The sequence below is a fragment of the Salvelinus sp. IW2-2015 genome, linkage group LG14, assembly GCF_002910315.2.
Source record: "Salvelinus sp. IW2-2015 linkage group LG14, ASM291031v2, whole genome shotgun sequence".
Lineage (NCBI taxonomy): Eukaryota > Metazoa > Chordata > Actinopteri > Salmoniformes > Salmonidae > Salvelinus > Salvelinus sp. IW2-2015.
Genome location: NC_036854.1, coordinates 52,837,314 through 52,856,401, shown reverse-complemented (window position 1 = coordinate 52,856,401; position 19,088 = coordinate 52,837,314). Strand labels below are relative to the sequence as shown.

The 19,088-nt window shown below is 40.8% G+C and overlaps 2 protein-coding genes across 2 annotated transcripts in view; one reads left to right on the top strand and one right to left on the bottom strand.

Annotated features, from left to right (window-relative positions):
• Positions 1-8,174, bottom strand: part of LOC111972474 (zinc finger protein OZF-like) — an 18,316-nt gene extending 10,142 nt beyond the window's left edge. Inside the window, exon 1 of the mRNA XM_023999468.2 lies at positions 7,909-8,174. Coding sequence (XP_023855236.1) covers positions 7,909-8,104 — 196 coding nt within the window. The 5' untranslated portion in view covers positions 8,105-8,174. The remainder of the gene's footprint in view (positions 1-7,908) is intronic.
• Positions 1-19,088, top strand: part of LOC111973377 (transmembrane protein 108) — a 297,121-nt gene that overhangs the window by 183,969 nt on the left and 94,064 nt on the right. The gene's annotated exons all lie outside the window — the stretch shown is intronic.

Genomic DNA, 19,088 nt, shown 5'->3' with positions numbered 1-19,088 from the left:
CAAAACAAAGTGTTGGAGAAGAAAGTAAAGTGCAATAATGTAAGAAAGGTAACTTTAAGTTCCTTGCTCAGAACATGAGAACATATGAAAGCTGGTGGTTCCTTTTAACATGGGTCTTCATATTCCCAGGTAAGAGTTTTAGGTTTGTAGTTATTGTAGGAATTATAGGACTTATTTCTCTCTATACGATTTGTATTTCAGTATACCTTGAAATTGATGTTCTTATAGGCACTTTAGTATTGCAGCTTCAGTATAGCTTCCGTCACTCTCCTCGCTCTACGTGGCTCGAACCAGGAACACATCGACACAGCCACCTTGAAGCCGCGTTACCTCATGCAGAGCAAGGGGAACAACTACCCAAGTCTCAGAGCGGTGAGTTGAACGCTATTATCGCCACCGCTAACTAGCTAGCCATTTCACATCGGTTACACCAGCCTAATCTCGGAGTTGATATGCTTGAACATCAACAGCATATATATGCCTGCTAACCTGGATTCTTGTGCTAATATGCAGGTTTAAAACATAATATACTGTGGTATTGATTATTAAGAAAGACATTGATGGTTTATGGTTTAGTACGTCGTTGCAACGATTGGCTTTTTTCGCAAATGCGCTTTTGTTAAATCATCCCGTTTGTGCGAAGGTTGGCTGTCTTTGTTAGGAAGAACATATGTCTTCACACCGTTGCAACGAGCAGCAGGCCACAAACTGCTGCATATACCCTGACTCTCTGCAATAAATGCCACAATTATCCTAGTTAGAGAAATTCATCTTAGCAGGCTATATTACCTAAATAGGCAGATTAAAAATAACCTAGACTTGTGTATTGATTTTAATGAAAGACATTGATGTTCTTATGTTGGTACACGTTGTAGCACGACAGTGCTTTTCGCGAATGCGCACGCACGATTATAATGCAACGCGGACACCTAGATAAACTAGTAATATCATACCATGTGTAGTTAACTAGTGATATGATTGATTGATTGATGTTTTTTTTTAGATACGTTTAATGCTAGTAGCCAGTTTTTACCTTAGCTTCTTACTGCATTTTGCGTACACAGCGCAGGCTCCTCTTGGGTGCATTAACGCAGGTGTTAGACGTGAAGCTCGTTACCGCAAGATTGATACCCCGACTACAGGTAAAATCTCTGTCATTCTGCCCTAACCAAGGCAGTTAAACCCACGTTCCTAAGGCCGTCTGAATAAAGATGTGTTCCGTGTTATTGACTTGCTAGTTAAAGATACGAATAAAGGTGTCCAAAAAAATGGGTGGTCAAAAATACAGATTTCCGATTGTTATGGAAACTTGATCGGCCTTATTAATCGCATTCCGATTAATCGGTCGACTCTAGTTATAACTGTTGCTTTTAAGGATTACAGGTTGAATTTTTTTTTTACGTGGTTAACTTTTTGGACTAAAGTAATTTGATTCCACTGCAAGTTTTGTATCACTGCAAAGTTATTTCCTATTCACACACGTTTTTGCATTATTTAAACCAAATTGAACATGTTTCATTGATGATTTTATTGATGTATTATATTAAGTTAAAATAAGTGTTCATTCAGTATTGTTGTAATTGTCAATATTACAAATAAAATAAAAAAAATAGGCAGATTAATCGGTATCGGCCCCTTTTGGTCCCCCAATAATCGGTATCGGCGTTGAAAAATCATAATCGGTCGACCTCTAATYGCAATACTGGTATCGTCCCTGCCCTAATAACCATAAGAAGGTAATCACATTGACAATTCATAAATACACACACTTCAATAACTGTGTTTGCATAAAGCATATGCGGGATTCAACCACATTACAAAACCCAGTAACATAGGATAAGTAGCGATCCTGAATGCAGCAGGAGTATAACAGAGAGCAACAAACAATTCAAACAAGGCTTACCAGGTAAGTTTGCAAACAATTCCTACCTTTAACATAACCAAAACATGAGAACTTGAATGGTAACATTAATAGGCAAAAGCATGATTAGACAGAGTAAATTAGCGGAGCTTCAAACAAAGGTGAAGCGCCCAAAACCAATTGAATGTCGGCATATGACAACAAATTCTAACATTMGTTTTTCTATTTATAGTTGAACTTCGGCGGGACAAGTCAGAATACAGTCACGGACTGAACGAGCTCCGTAACATCTGACAAACTTGGACTTGAAAGTGTAACGTCCCTAAAAGGCCTAATGCAGCCGTTTGTACAATTTCTGGGTAACAATTAACGTAAACTCACCACATTCCCAACAAATGTGCGCAAATGCAATATTCAAACAAGGCTACAAAGAAAACTAATGGGACTGTAGCGACTGTGTTGACTTCAAAATCGGGGGTGTGAACTAGGTTTTAATTCAAGCGTTGATCGACATGGTAATGGCTCTATAGTATTGGAGAAAAGTTGAAAAAACGGACCCTCCGTTACATCGTGACGTGTCATGTCGTAACGTACAGCACGCATAAAGCAACTATTTCTGTCTTACAATATCTCTCCACCAGGTGTAGCACTTCTCTCATCGTTTAAAAACAAGAAATGGACAGTGACGGGGGTAAGGAGGGGATACCTAGTCATTTTTTGCGTCATCATTGCATGCGATCATCATTCTCAAAGCCGCTGTTTACTTCTAAGATCACTTTAGCACCGCCCTAAAAACCCGATTCAAATTCGACACAAACCTTCAAATAGGTATGTAATGACACATTATATAAACTCTTTATAGTGTTTTATTTACATTTTAGAGGCGATAAGGTGATAAGTTGGACAGATCGAGTGAAAAAAAGCAATTTTCCCACACAACCTCTCTCCTTCTCACTATCACGCATTAGTTTCGCTTCCCCACCCGCCATTTTTAAAAAGACCCGACGGGGCTCATTGCCTGCTTGAATTATGCAGAAACGGGCAGCGTTTAGGTCATGTAATTGATAATGTTAGAAAGATGAGAAATTGTGCTTTACAATGGTATTGACATTACAGTTGATCTGAAAGTATTACGTTGTTGGGGCGCTAAAATAAGGGCAATTGTACGGACCAAGGCGATGTACGAGTTTACGTGAGTTTACGTTAAGTACCTTACTGTAATAGTTTTATTAAAATGGGAAAAAATTGTTTTTTTTAGCAAAAACATATTTCTCATGTAAGAATTTTGCGAGGACAGTCTGGGAGTGGTCTGAGTGAGGAGGGGAAAACGGGAAAACTATTTTTGGCAGAGAGGATTGGAACGCTTTGTTATTTTTTATTTAATACGGGAAAGGTCCATGGAGAKCGGCCACGCACACTCTACTGCAGTTGGTCAGAGAATGTGATGCTAACTACGTAGCTAGTAGGCACACAGATAATAGCTTGCTATGAAGTAGCCATATATACACACACACTATACTGAACAAAAATATAAACGCAACAATTTCATTGATTTTACTGAGTTACAGTTAATATGAGGAAATCAGTCAAATTAAATAAATTCATTAGGCCCTGCATCTATGGATTTCCTGTCTGCGATACAAATAATCTGTTGCTGTCACAAGATACACTGCATTTGCTCTGTTTGGTTTGAGATACAGTACCTTAAAAACTTGGTATTTTGTGCATTCAAATTTTCCATTGATAAAATGCAATCGTGTTCGTTGTCTGTAGCATATGCCAGCCCATACCATAACCCACTCGGTTTAATTTTTTTTATATTAAACATTTAAAATTACAATTTAAAATTACAATTTGGGCGGCAGGTACTAGTGGTTAGAGCGTTGGACTAGTAATTCGAAAGGTTGCAAGATCAAATCCCGAGCTGACAAGGTACAAACTGTTGTTCTGCACCTGAACAAAGGCAGTTCTTCTGGCGTTCCACTGTTCTAGGTCGCTCTTTGAAATAAGAATTTGTTCTTAACTGACTTGCCTAGTTAAGGTAATTTTTTGAAAATTACAATACAAACATAGGACATCACTACAACGTATTAATATTCACTCCAGAAACATAAAATAACATTAAAAGTAAAAAAAAAATCACAAGAATTGTCTTTCAAAAGTTAAAGTACCTAAAATAAAATGAACAAAATAAAGGCCAGGGGTTACAGTTGTACAAACCTATGACAGAGTTGTAAGAATACAGTGTTTTTTGTTGTTATTGACTAATTCTAGGGATTTGATTAAATATTGGATTTCAAGTGGAAATATATTGCATTTGGGGACAGATTTCAAATATTTGTTTTTGTGTATATAACATTTACCAGAGAGAATGAAGAAATGAACGACTAATTCAGAAGTGTTGTTTTCATTTGAATAATAACATATTACATCATCCATATTGTAAATACATGGGTCTTATTGATGAAATTAAAAATGTCAATATTTAACTCGCTCCAAAATAACTTCACAGTCACACTCATAAAAACATTGTATAATAGTTTATCCTCCTTTATCACAGAAAAGGCTTATGTCCTCTAAATCCATGAATTTAGACAACAAGTTAGGGGATAGGGGGATACCTAGTCAGTTGTGCAATTTCAACTGAAATGTGTTGAATGTGAAATGTCTCTGAATCAGAGAGGTGCGGGGTCCTGCCTTAATCGACCTCCACATCTTCGGCGCCCGGGGAACAGTGGGTTAACTGCCTTGCTCAGATTTTTACCTTGTCAGCTAAGGGATTCGATCCAGCAACCTTTCGGTTACTGGCCCAACRCTCTAAGTAGGCTACCTGCCGCCACGCAAGTTATTGCAAGGGTATGTTTGGTGCAAGATTTTTGTGAATTTCTTTTACTTTATTTGATATACAACATTTGTGAGGGAGCAACCAAGCTCTCTTCCATTCAATTTCAATAATATATGYATTCCAGAAGAATTTTATTAATTAAGTCCTGAAGGTGTTGCTTTGCATATAGAATTWAAATCTTTATACATTATTACATTTGAACTTACTCAACCGGTTGTCTGTGCGGTAGAAATTTGAGACAAAATATCCACAGGAAAGTATTATTTACCCAACTGTTTAGAGCGCCGGTACGGCCTATGACATTTCTATTACCTGGCACATGCGCAAAACCATGTAAATACCTGCAAGACTTCAGTTAGTATGCATGCATCGCATAAGTACATTGCATGTACTTCCGTCTTTTGCACGTGCCTTAGATCATGAACAAACACATCTAGATTGCCACATACAGAGACCAGCGTTTTTGAAGTCGGTTGAACCGACTTGAATCTAATTGAACATATTAAAGAAATCCCCATGAAAATCCGTCAGTTTAAGGTAGAGATATGTTTTTTTTGTTGCATTTAATCCACTGCATCCGCCGATAACGCATTCTGCATCTGTGTTGAAAGGTGGCAGAGCTAGAGCTGTGTTTGTCAGACCATGAGACATCCCGAAAATTGGTCTTCTCACGAAAACGTCTGTAGCGTCCGAACGGTTTGGCCTACACAATATGACCCCTCTGTGGAAAGCTGAGACTCTCACGGGCATGATGGTGTTCCGTCTTGCCCTAGGACAACCACAAGACTCATCTGAAGGTCCCTGGTACCAGTTTTWAAAATGTAGATAGTTTAGTGCCTACAATGTAACTAAATAAAAATAGTTTCCAGATCATTCTTATATCTCTCAGATATAGGACAGACACTTCAGAACAAACTTMCTTTCGATTTTTATCTGTTGTTCCATGTAGTGAATCTGTTATTCAATGCGTTTCTATTGGCTAACAGCAGTAATGCCAAATTAAATGTTTCAAGGGGTCTTTAAAATTCTAAATCAAATAGCTAAATAATCCTTGGTATGACCATCTTAAAACAATTCCATACGTTAGCTTAGAAAACATCGAATTTGATGCTGAAAGCATTGCCTCAATCGGGACCATGGCTATCTGAAAACAGCAGTTTGTGGAGAGCGCACGCCTTAAACATGACTGCKTTAGAGCAGTTTGCTGATGAAAAGTGCCAGGAGAAAGGTGCAGCAAGCTCATTGATTATGTTCACATGCAAACTAATAATTCAATATTAAACTGATTATGGCAGTAGGCCGAGTATGGCATTAGTCATGGTCATTTCTCTGTAAAAGGACACACGAGCACCAATGTGAAGTTCAAAGGATCATGTCAAATTGTCTGTCACATGAAAGCTAAGGGTGTATTTTTTTAAAATCATAGTTGTGTCTCCTGCTACTGTTCTCCCTTCCACTGGCATACTGTTATGTTAAGCCTATAATGGTTTTCTTTCTCTAATCTGGTGGTCAAAGCAAGATTGTGAAAAGTCTGGACAACGCCTCCCTCTCGCCACTCTCTCTCTCTCCCCTATTAATGTCACCTCTCACAGCTCTTACTGACACCTACCCATGAGCCCCCTCTCTTTCCATTTACTGTAACCAGCATCCTTACCCACTGAGCACAGTTGACACTGGACGTCGAAAAATAGTCTAAATTTGGTCAGTCTGCCCTGGTTTCAGCGTCCACAGACATATTTTTGGGGGGCTCGCGTTGGATCAGCCCTGATTTCAACATCAACAGACGTCAGGACTGGCCTTCATTTGGCCCAAAAATAGACGTCTATGTTACACGTTTGGACATTACTGTACAGTAGAGCACAGTGAAGAGAAGTAGAGTATAGTTCAGTACAGTACACAGTAGGCCCAGATAGTTGAGTACACTATAATGTGCTAAACTATACTGTACTGAACTCTACTGTACTATATGACATTCGTATCCATAATTATGCATTTCTGTTGTATATAGATCAGGGACCTATGATGAAATTCTCTTACCGCAATTCTGTTACCGGGTTGTTAATCCACTTCACTTAAACTTCTAAATCAATGGTGTTTTGTTTGGCATACATTTTAAGTGAAAAATTGAGTCTCAGCGCAAATTCCATCACCGTGGAATTTCCCTCAATGTAAAACACTTTACTTCTGCTTATCTTAATCGGCATAAAGTCATAATAGAAGTAAGCATACGTATATTAAAAAACCTGGTTTTCTGAGCAATCTTTAAAATGATTGGGACCAGCTTGAATTGGAGTTACAGCTGTGTTATTTGATCTGCGCATGTGCCAGCAGCGCAAGCCTCCCTCTTATGATTTGCCTAGTTAAAAGGTTAAATAAAAAAAAAGTGGTAGAACGTTTATTTTGATTGTCGATTTTGTTTCATTCATCAAAGTCCCCTGTTTTCAGACGTGTCCATGTAAACAAGATTATTAGGGAAATCGTTCTGGTAACACTTTATTTTAAGAGTCTATAAAAAAACATTTATATGCCATTTCTAAATGTGTAAACCATWTATTAATCATTACTCCCACATTAATAAACCATTTACTAATCATCAGTAAAGTATTTTTGCAGTCCCTAATCTAAAGTGAGTGYTATTATTACTTCATAAATACTTTATAAATGTTTCGAGTGACAAGTGTAATTTCTCACAAAAAGATGGGCATGCCATTGGTAGACATTCCTSCAGTACCTTACTAACAGTTACAAATATGGGACTAATGATTAATAAGTGGTGCGCAAACGGTTTGTAAATRCCTTATAAATGTTTTATTATGGACCCTTAAAATAAATAATCTTGCAAAGCATGTAGCCCTAAACGTTTAAATCAAACTATTATATTAAACGGACTATTCACAATAATGGCATTATTGGCTTCATGTAACCGTACTCAGTAGGCTGGCAGGGTAATTCGACAAAAAGCAATGTCGCAACAACAAAAATATTGCGACAGGTATATTGTTAACAGATATGAGACATTTTCTGAAGATGGACAAAAAAGTTTCCGTTGGACAGGGGTGGATTTTTCTTTTGTCGAACTTTCTTTATTKCGGCAAATGATAGAAGCAGTGTTTTTCGAATAAATGATGATTGCCGAATACTTTTTTTAAAGGTAGTATTAGGCTACAATGTAAAATGAATGTCAAAGAGAGACGTCACATACCTGCTAATCTATGCAATTTTATCTCTGGTTTGAAAACCAAGTCCAGCAGTCTTCGTAGACGTGCATTCGCCCGTTTCAAACGGTAGATTTCTTCCTGGTACTCTGCGATCGTTTTTTTAACTACTACGGATATCTCCAAAGGAACTGCTGTTAATTTTTCGTTGAGAAACACATTGATCTGTTGTAGTTTAGACATTTTGGGGAGAAAATGGATGGGTGGGAAAAAAATGTTGTTATTTTGCTGTCATTACTACGGATTCGTGCTCRAGAAACAGGAAATGTGTAGAATAATTACTTCTTCTTAAATTTGGTTGGCGGATGGCAACCAMCTGAAAGGTGCCTACTGCCTACACCCCCACCTACTGTACTGGAGTGTGAAGCCGGTCACCCCATACACAAAATAACACAGTGCTGTAAGTATGTATTAAATCCTGTATTTCTAATAAAATAAACTAGGGCTCTATTTAATCTGTAGCGCTGAAGTTYGGTGTTACATCGTGATTTCAATTTAAAGGCAATGTTCCCGTGTTAGCGGAGAGTGCATGCGCAATAAACGCTGCATTTGTCGGCGATGACTTTATTGCGCAATCTATAAAGCGTCAGCGATACAGATTGAATCGAGCCCTTACACTTGTTGTTGGTATTCGTCTTCCACAGAGAGAGGTGCATAATATGATATTATCTGTACTCTGATGTGGCCRGACCAAATTGGGGAGATCTTGTGGAATGTGGCCTTCCCTACCTTTCTGCTACTTCTTCCCTGGACTCATCGTCATGCTCAGCTACAGCAAAATACTGCAGGTAGGCGCCAGTCAAAAACTTGGTTGCATTGCCAGATTGACTTACATTGACTAATTTATGTACACACRTGGCATAAATAAGGAAATGTTTTWWRAAAAGTGGTTTGGATGTATGCACACTTTTTTAACATGCATTGTTCACTAATGTTCATGTCAGGTGGTGATCAAATCATATTTTTTATAATCTTTTTACAAGTGTCTTGACTTATTGTGCTTTAAATGTGAACAGTATCATCCAATAAAATCAAATGTGATTGGTCACATACACATGTTTAGCAGATGTTATTGCAAGTGTAGCGAAATGCTTGTGTTTCTAGCTCCRACAGTGCAATCTAACAATTCACAACAATACACACAAACCTAAACGTAAAATAATGGAATTAAGGAATATATAAATATTAGGATGAGCAATGTAGGAGTGGCATAGACTAAAATACAATAGAATAGAATACAGTATATACACATATCCGATRAGTAAAGCAAAAATATGTAAACATTATTAAAGTGACTAGTGTTCTATTAAAGTGGCCAGTGATTTCATGTCTATGTATATAGGGCAGCAGCCTCTAAGGTGCAGGGTTACGTAACCGGGTGGAATCCGCCTAGTGATGGCTATTTAATAGTCTGATGGCCTTGGGATAGAAGCTGTTTTTCAGTCTCTTGGTCCCAGCTTTGATGCATTTGTACTGACCTCGCCTTCTGGATGATAGTGGGGTGAACAGGCAGTGGCTCGGGTGGTTGTTGGCCTTGATTATCTTTAATGCCTTCCTATGACATCGGGTGCTTTAGGTGTCCTGGAGGGCAGGTAGTTCTCCCCAGGTGATGCATTGGGCAGACCGCACCACCCTCTTGAGAGCCCTGCGGTGCAGTTGCCATACCAGGCGGTGATACAGCCTGACAGGATGCTCCCAATTGTGCATCTGTAAAAGTTTGTGAGGGGTTTAGGTGCCAAGACAAAATTCTTCAGCCTCCTGGGGTTGAAGAGGTGCTGTTGCGTCTTCTTCACCACACTGTTTGTGTGGGTGGACCATTTCAGATCCTCACTGCACCTGTACATAGCCCATCTGTAATTAGCCCATCCAACTACCTCATCCCCATACTGTTATTTTATTTATTTTGCTCCTTTGCACCCCAGTATCTCCACTTGTACACTCATCTTCTGCACATCTATCACTCCAGTGTTTAATTGCTATATTGTAATTATTTTGCCACTATGGCCTATTTATTGCCCTACCTCCGTTATCCTACCTCATTTGCACAGACTGTATATAGACTTTTTCTATTGTATTATTGACTGTATGTTTGTTTATTCTATGTGTAACTCTGTGTTGTTGTTTGTGTTGCACTGCTTTTATTTATCTTGGCCAGGTCGCAGTTGTAAATGAGAACTTGTTCTCAACTAGCCTACCTGGTTAAATAAAGGTGAAATATATATATTTTTTAAAATGTGTATGCTGAGGAACTTGAAGCTTTCCACCTGCTTCACTGTGGTCCTGTTGATGTGGATAGGGGCGTGCTCCTTCTGCTGTTTCCTGAAGTCCATGATCAGCTCCTTTGTTTTTTCGACATTGAGTGAGAAGTTATTTTCTTGGCACCACACTCCCAGGGCCCAGCCCTGTTGGCTGTCTCATCATTGTTGGTAATCAGGCCTACTACTGTTGTGTTGTCTGCCAACTGATTGAGTTGGAGGCGTGCGTGGCCACGCAGTCATGGGTGAACAGGGAGTACAGGAGGGGGCTGAGCACACATCCTTGTGGGGCCCCTGTGTTGAGGATCAGTGTAGTGGAGGTGTTGTTTCCTACCTTCACCACCTGTGGGCGACCCGTCAGGAAGTCCAGGACCCAGTTGCACAGGGCGGGGTTCAGACATAGGGCCCTGAGCTTAATGATGAGCTTGGAGGGTACTATGGTGTTGAATGCTGAGCTATAGTCAATGAACAGCATTCTTACATAGGTATTCCTCTTGTCCAGATGGGATAGGGCARTGTGCAGTGCGATGGCATCGTCTGTGGATCTATTGAGGCGGTAAGCAAATTGAAGGGTGTCAGGTAAGGTAGAGGTGATATTATGATCCTTAACTAGCCTCTCAAAGCACTTCATRATAATTGAATATGAGAGATTGAATATGTCCATAAACACTCYAGCCAGCTTGCCTGCTCATGCTCTGAGAACACGGCTAGGGATGCCATCTGGGCCGGCAGCCTTGCGAGGGTTAAAACACTTAAATGTCTTACTCACGTCGGCCAAGGAGAAGGAGAGCCCACAGTTCTTGGTAGCGGGCCRCGTCGGTGGCACTGTGTTATCCTCAAAGCGGGCRAAGAAGGTGTTTAGCTTGTCCGGAAGCAAGACATCGGTGTCCGCGACATGGCGGGTTTCCGCTTTGTAGTCTGTGATTGTCTGTAGACCCTGCCACATACGTCTCGTGTCTGAGCCGTTGAATTGCGACTCCACATTGTCTCTATACTGACATTTGATTGCCTTACGGAGGGAATAACTACACTGTTTGTATTCGGCCATAGTCCCAGTCACCTTGCCATAGTTAAATGTGGTGGTTCGTGCTTTCARKTTTGCGTGAATGCTGCCATTTATCCACGGTTTCTGGTTWGGGTAGGTTWTAATAGTCACAGTGGGTACAACATCTCCTATACACTTCCTKATAAACTCAGTCACCGTATCCGTGTATTCGTCTATGYTATTCCCAGAGGCTACCCGGAACATATCCCAGTCCGCGTGATCAAAACAATCTTGAAGCGTGGATTCCGATTGGTCAGACCAGCGTTGAATAGTCTTTAGCACGGGGTACTTCCTGTTTGAGTTTCTGTCTAGAGGAAGGGAGGAGCAAAATGGAGTCGTGATCACCCTGAGCTCCTCTACTTTATTATCCAGAACTGAACATTAGCGAGTAATATACTCGGAAGCGGTGGATGGTGAGCGTGCCACTCATCAATGCAAGTTGCCTTTTCCCTAAAGTGCCACAGGACATTGAYAGACACATTTTGTGTGCCATGTAAATAGAATGGCTGTGTGTGTGGAACATAAGTGTGTGTCCTATTGATTCCAGAGRCAGGTAACATCAGTGTGAATAMCATGCGCTTAACAGCTTCGTGTGTTCAGGGCTTTACATGATCTGTAACTATAAAAAATAGATGCCTAATTGCAGAGGGCTTAAACATTAAAAACATACGGCTCCACAGGTCATGGAAAACGATTCACCTGAGCAAAGACAGAAGCCCAAGACAGCAAAGGTCAGTCTTTAACGAAATGTTCTAGTGACACCAGAAACAAAAAAGCAATGAAATGGCTTTATAAATGGAGACAAAGGTCAACCTTTTATCGATTTGCCTTATGTGTTAGGTCATATTTGGCAAAAGGTGAGTATTTTGTAATAAATATTACACCATTTAGAAATCTATAAGAACATACCAGCTAAAAACAGAACTGTAGATAAGGAATATGTAAAGATACACTACTGAAGTACATTTGAGTAATTGAGTATTAAACCACAATTAAACCACAGTCCTTCGTTTCATGTTAACACATTTTTGCAATATTCAAGCTTTGTCTCATGGGCATTGGGTGGTGTGCCACTTTCTGTCCATTGAGGTAATTTCTAGACAATATTCTGTCCATTAAGGCAAGTATGGGTAACTGCATACGTGGAGTGTGTCTGAAAGTGTCCATTGTGAAATAAGTGGGTGTATGGAAACATAACAGATAATTGGGTAGATTAGTTACCACTCAAGACCGTTTTACATGGCTTCTTCCTGCTTCCTTGTAGCATTTGATCTAAGCTGGTTAGGCAGGTTAGGATAATTAAGGTAGGAGATTAGGATAATTAAGGTGGCAGGTAGGTGCTTCAATCTATAGCTAGAGAACTACTGAAATCTCCAGGAGTGAGAAGTATAATTTTTCTCTTAATCTGTTGTTGTCTAGTACTGTCTTTTTCCTAGTTAGGGCCATCTACTTTAAGTGCTGCCTGTCTTCCCAGCAGCCTACTTGGTGTGTGAACTGCTGACAACTTTCAGATGATTGTTGACACATCAACCAGGATTAAGGGGCAGGGCTATTTGTGACTGTTGTTTTGGTAATCAGTGGCTGTATTGGAAGGCGAGTGGTTTCTCCTCTCCTAAGCAATCAGCAATTAGTACCGGGAGGCGTGCTTTTAAGAAAAGGCAAGTCAGTTATTAAGAACAAATGCTTATTTTCAATGACAGCCTACCGGGGAACAGTGGGTTAACTGCCTTGTTCAGGGGCAGAATGACAGATTTTTACCTTGTCAGCTCAGGGATTCGATCCAGCAACCTTTCGGTTACTGGCCCAACGCTCTAACCACTAGGCTACCTGCTGCGATTACACCTCTCCAAGGCAATTAGCAATTAGACTTCAATTAGACTTCAGTCTCCCCTGTTTTCTCAGCGGCGGTCTCGTTGCAAAACTAAGACCGTRGCAGAAACAAAGACGGTTCTGGCATGTTGTTCTGTGGAATTATTCAAGGAAGGAAAGTGAGGAAAACGCCACACCACTCTTTCACTTGCTTTACAGATGTTCCCCACCCCTTGGTTGCAACCCTTCTAATTTAGTGTACCCTGATCACACAACCTATGTGAAATTCCTGGTCTCTGGCAGCATTTGGAATTGCCAAWCTGCAGTCAAGAACACCAAGTTCATATCAGCCTATGCTGCCCTTCAGGCCCTTGAATTTTTGGCCCTGATGGAGATATGGATCACCCCAGAGAACACTGCTACTCCACCTGCTCTCTCTTCATCGGACTATACTTTCAGTCTGAGAGCTTCTGGTCATCGCGGTGGTGGCACAGGGCTGCTAATTTCTGGAGATGTTATATTTTCTCCAACACCTGTCAAACTCCTCAATTGAATTCTATGCTGTCACTGTCACTTGTCCACTCAATCTTAACATTGTCAAGCTCATCTAAAATCAAATCAAATTTTATTGGTCGCATACACGTTTAGCAGATGTTATTGCAGGTGAAGCGAAATGCTTGTGTTCCTAGCTCCAACAGTGCAGTAATATTCACAATACACACAAATATAAATGTACTGTATGTATATATGTGTGAAGGGATGTATAGACAGTATGTGTATAGAATGTAGTATATCTGAAGAATATGTTGATAAAATAGTATATGTACAGCAATAGTTGAATAGGATGGACTTGACTAGAATACAGTATATACATATGAAATGGGTAAAACAGTATGTTAAAACATAAAAACCGTTATGGCTGCAGGGGCGTATTGGAAAAACTGGAAAATATGTGCCAATTTTCCAAACGGCCTCTTAATCAATTTTTGCTCTTACAATATGCATATTAATATTAATATTGGATAGAAAACAATCTCTAGTTCTAAAACCGTTCTAATTTTTTCTCTGAGTGGTACAGAAGTCATTTGGCAGCACTTTCCCTGACCAAGAAGTAGAATGTCAGAAATCTATGCTCGCTTCAACGTTATGCCTTACATGGTCATTATACGTAAGACCCTACGTACACTCCATACGCCTTGCTCGGGTGTCAAGAGGGATGAGAGAAGAAATTTAGTGATCATCTGTTTCAGAGGTTGAATAAGAGCTATTTCTTTGACGTGACCGACCACTCCGGAAGTCTGAAGCGCGCGACTTGGGAGTGATATTGCGTTCTGTTTGCTGCTGTTTTGGACGGGAACAATCTCCGGCTGGTTTTTATTTGATAAATGAGACCATATCATCGTAATGTATGTTTTTTCAATATAGTTTAATCAGATTATATTGAATTTTTTTCGGATTTTGCCGGTGTTCCGTTCTCTGACTTTTTTTACGTTGGACAAATCCGTGCCAGTCGACCAGTGCCAATGCTAATGAGAAGGGAAAGTTGCCATCCTGACTCCAAACAACGACTCATCTGGACAAGGACACCCTGATCAACATTCTGATGAAAGATCAGCCAAAGTAAGACCCAATTTATAATGTTATTCATATATCTGTCGTGCATGTCAACTGGTCCGCGGGCGCCCAAGTGTGTCGGCTATTGTGGCTATGCTAACATAGCGCTACATTTTGTTTTCGCTGTAAAACATTTAATAAATCGGAAATATTGTCTGGAATCACAAGAATCCTGTCTTTCAATTGCTGCACAGTATGTATTTCTCAGATATGTTTTATGATGAGTAATAGTTATTTGACGTTGGTGTCTGTAAATGTTATGGCTGCTTTCGGTGCAATTCTGATTGTAGCTGAAATGTAATTTATGATTTATACCATAAATATGCACATTTTTCAAAAAAAAACATATGCTATACAATAAATATGTTATCAGACTGTCATCTTATGAAGTTGTTTCTTGGTTAGTGGCTATATATATCTTTATTTGGTCGAATTAGTGATAGCTAGTGACGGAGTAAAAAACTGATGGAGTTAGAAAAGTGCTCTCTTTTGCTGACGTGGTTAGCTAATAGATTTACATATTTTGTCTTCCCTGTAAAACATTTTAAAAATCGGACATGTTGGCTTGATTCACAAGATGTCTACCTTTCATATGCTGTATTGGACTTGTTAATGTGTGAAAGTTAAATATTTTAACAAACTAGATTTGAATTTCGCGCCCTGCACTTGAGCTGGATGTTGTCATAAGTGTACCTGTGTCGGGATTGCAGCCCAAACAAGTTTTAAAGTGACCTGTGTTCCATGTCTATGTACAGTGCCTTTGGAAAGTATTCAGACCCTTGACTTTTCCACATTGTTATGTTAGTCTTATTCTAAAATGTATTAAATTGTCCCCCCCCATCAATCGACACACATTACCCCACAATGACAATGCAAAAATTTTTTAGAAATGTTTTGCTAATATTACATTTACATATATATTCAGACCCTTTACTCAGTACTTTAATTAAGCACCTTTGGCAGCGATTACAGTAGAGTCTTCTTGGGTATGACGCTACAAGCGTGGCACACCTGTATTTGGAGAGTTTCTCCCGTTCTTCTCTGCAGATCCTCTCAAGCTCTGTCAGGTTGGACGGCTAGCTTGCTGCACAGCTATTTTCAGGTCTCTCCCACAGATGTTTGATCGGTGTTCAAGTCTGGGCTCTGGCTGGGCCACTCAAGGACATTCAGAGACTTGTCCCGAAGCCACTCCTGCGTTGAAGTACAGAGAGATCCTTGATGAAACCTGCTCCAGAGCACTCAGGTTCAGACTGGGGCGAAGGTTCACCTTCCAACAGGAGAACAACCCTAAGCACACAGCCAAGACAATTTTTCCCTCAATCCTGACTTGTCTCTCCCAGTCTCTGCGCTGAAGAACATCCCACAGAATAATGCTCACCCCATGCTTTACCTTAAGGATGGTACCAGGTTTCCTCCAGATGTGACGCTTGGCATTCAAGCCAAAGAGGTCAATCTTGGTTTCATTAGACCAGAGAATCTTGTTTCTCATGGTTTGAGAGTCTTTAGGTGCCTTTTGGCAAACTCCAAGCAGTCTGTCGTGTCTTTAATTGAAGAGTGGATTCCTTCTGGCCACTCTACCATAAAAGCCTGATTGGTGGAAGGTTCTCTGATCTCCACCAGTAACTCTGGAGCTCTCTCCCTCTCGCCCGATTGCTCAGTTTTGGTCGGGCGGCCAGCTCTAGGAAGAGTCTTGGTGCTTCCTAACTTCCTCCTTTTAAGAATGATGGAGGCAACTCTATTCTTGGGGACCTTCAATGCTGCAGAGATTTTTTTGGTACCCTTCCCCAGATCTGTGCCTCTACACAATCCTGTCTCGGAGCTCTACGGACAATTCCTTCGCACCTCATGTTGGTTTTGGCTCTACATCACTGTCTGTGGGACCTTATATAGACAGGTGTGTGCCTTTCCAAATCATGTCCAGTCAATTGAATTTATCACAGGTGGACTCCAATCAAGTTGTAGAAACATCTCAAGGATGATCAGTGGAAACAGGATGCACCTGAGCTCAGTTTCGAGTCTCATAGCAAAGGATCTGAATACTTATTTAAATAAGGTTTCAGGCTTTTTATTTGTAATAAATTTGCAACAATTTATAAAAACCTGTTTTSGCTTTGCCATTATGGGGTATTGTGTGTAGATTGATGAGAAAAAACATTTAATTAATTTTAGAATAAGGCTGTAATGTAACAAAATGGGAAAAAAGTYGAGGGGTCTGAACACTTTCACGAATGCACTGTAAATCGTTGTGCAATGTCATGGGTAAGCTCTGGCCATTGTCTTTCAGCTCGAAAAAGTGGATTTCTACTGGTGTGAGTGTTTAAGGTAGTTTACTAAACAAGAAAACAGTTTGTTAGGAAACAAAGAGAGCTGGGGACTCAAACCAGAGTTCTGTCACATCACAGCCCACATTTTACACACTGCACCACCCTCAAACCTACCTACCACAAGGTTTTTCCCCATTTGACTCTAACCTGTCACTGTTGCCCACTAATCATTTAGCTAAGAAGACATTAACCACACCTGGATTCTAACCATTCAAACAATCTCATTTGTGCTAGCCTCATAACAAGAATGAAGGAGGAAACCTCCAGAGAGCAAGAAGGAATGGGTTCACAGCAGCTTTTTGTGTGTGTCATATTCCTCATCAGTTTGGACAGAATACAGTCGTGGCCAAAAGTTGAGAATGACACAAATATTAATTTTCACAAAGTCTGCTGCCTCAGTCTGTATGTTGGCAATTTGCATATACTCCAGAATGTTATGAAGAGTGATCAGAGGAATTGCAATTAATTGCAAAGTCCCTCTTTGCCACCCAAAAAAACATTTCCACTGCATTTCAGCCTTGCCACAAAATGACCAGCTGACATCATGTCAGTGATTCTCTCGTTAACACAGGTGTGAGTGTTGACGAGGATAAGGCTGGAGATCATTCTGTCATGCTGATTGAGTTCGAATAACAGACTGGAAGCTTCAAAAGTAGGGTGGTGCTTGGAATCATTGGTCTTCCTCTGTCAATCATGGTTACCTAAGGAAGCACGTGCCATCATCATTGCTTTGCACAAAAAGGGCTTCACAGGCAAGGATATTGCTGCCGGTAAGATTGCAACTAAATCAACCATTTATCGGATCATCAAGAACTTCAAGGAGAGCGGTTCAATTGTTGTGAAGGCGGCTTCAGGGCACCCAAGAAAGTCCAGCAAGTGCCAGGACCGTCTCCTAAAGTTGATTCAGCTGCGGGATCGGGGCACCACCAGTACAGAGCTTGCTCAGGAATGGCAGCAGGCAGGTGTGAGTGCATCTGCACGCACAGTGAGGCGAAGACTTTTAAAGGATGGCCTGGTGTCAAGAAGGGCAGCAAAGAAGCCACTTCTCTCCAGGAAAAACATCGGGAACAGACTGATATTCTGCAAAAGGTACAGGGATTGGACTGCTGAGGACTGGGGTAACGTCATTTTCTCTGATGAATCCCCTTTCCGATTGTTTGGGGCATCCGGAAAAAAGCTTGTCCGGAGAAGACAAGGTGAGCGCTACCACCAGTCCTGTGTCATGCCAACAGTAAAGCATCCTGAGACCATTCATGTGTGGGCTTGCTTCTCAGCCAAGGGAGTGGGCTCACTCACAATTTTGCCTAAGAACACAGCCATGAATAAAGAGTGATACCAACACATCCTCCGAGAGCAACTTCTCTCAACCATCCAGGAACAGTTTGGTGACGAACAATGCGTTTTCCAGCATGATGGAGCACCTTGCCATAAGGCAAAAGTGATAACTAAGTGGCTCGGGGAACAAAACAYCGATATTTTGGGTCCATGGCCAGGAAACTCCCCAGACCTTAATCCCATTGAGAACTTGTGGTCAATCAAGAGGCGGGTAGACAAACAAAACCCCACAAATTCTGACAAACTCCAAGCATTGATTATGCAAGAATGGGCTGCCATCAGTCAGGATGTGGCCCAGAAGTTAATGACCCAGTATGCCAGGGCGGGATTGCACAGGTCTTGAAAAAGAAGGTCAACACTGCAAATATTGACTCTTTGCATCAACTTACATTTTACATTTACATTTAAGTCATTTAGCAGACGCTCTTATCCAGAGCGACTTACAAATTGGTGCATTCACCTTATGATATCCAGTGGAACAACCACTTTACATAGTGCATCTAACTCTTTTAAGGGGGGGGGGGGTTAGAAGGATTACTTTATCCTATCTAGGTATTCCTTAAAGAGGTGGGTTTCAGGTGTCTCCGGAAGGTGGTGATTGACTCCGCTGACCTGGCGTCGTGAGGGAGTTTGTTCCACCATTGGGGTGCCAGAGCAGCGAACAGTTTTGACTGGGCTGAGCGGGAACTGTACTTCCTCAGAGGTAGGGAGGCGAGCAGGCCAGAGGTGGATGAACGCAGTGCCCTTGTTTGGGTGTAGGGGCCTGATCAGAGCCTGAAGGTACG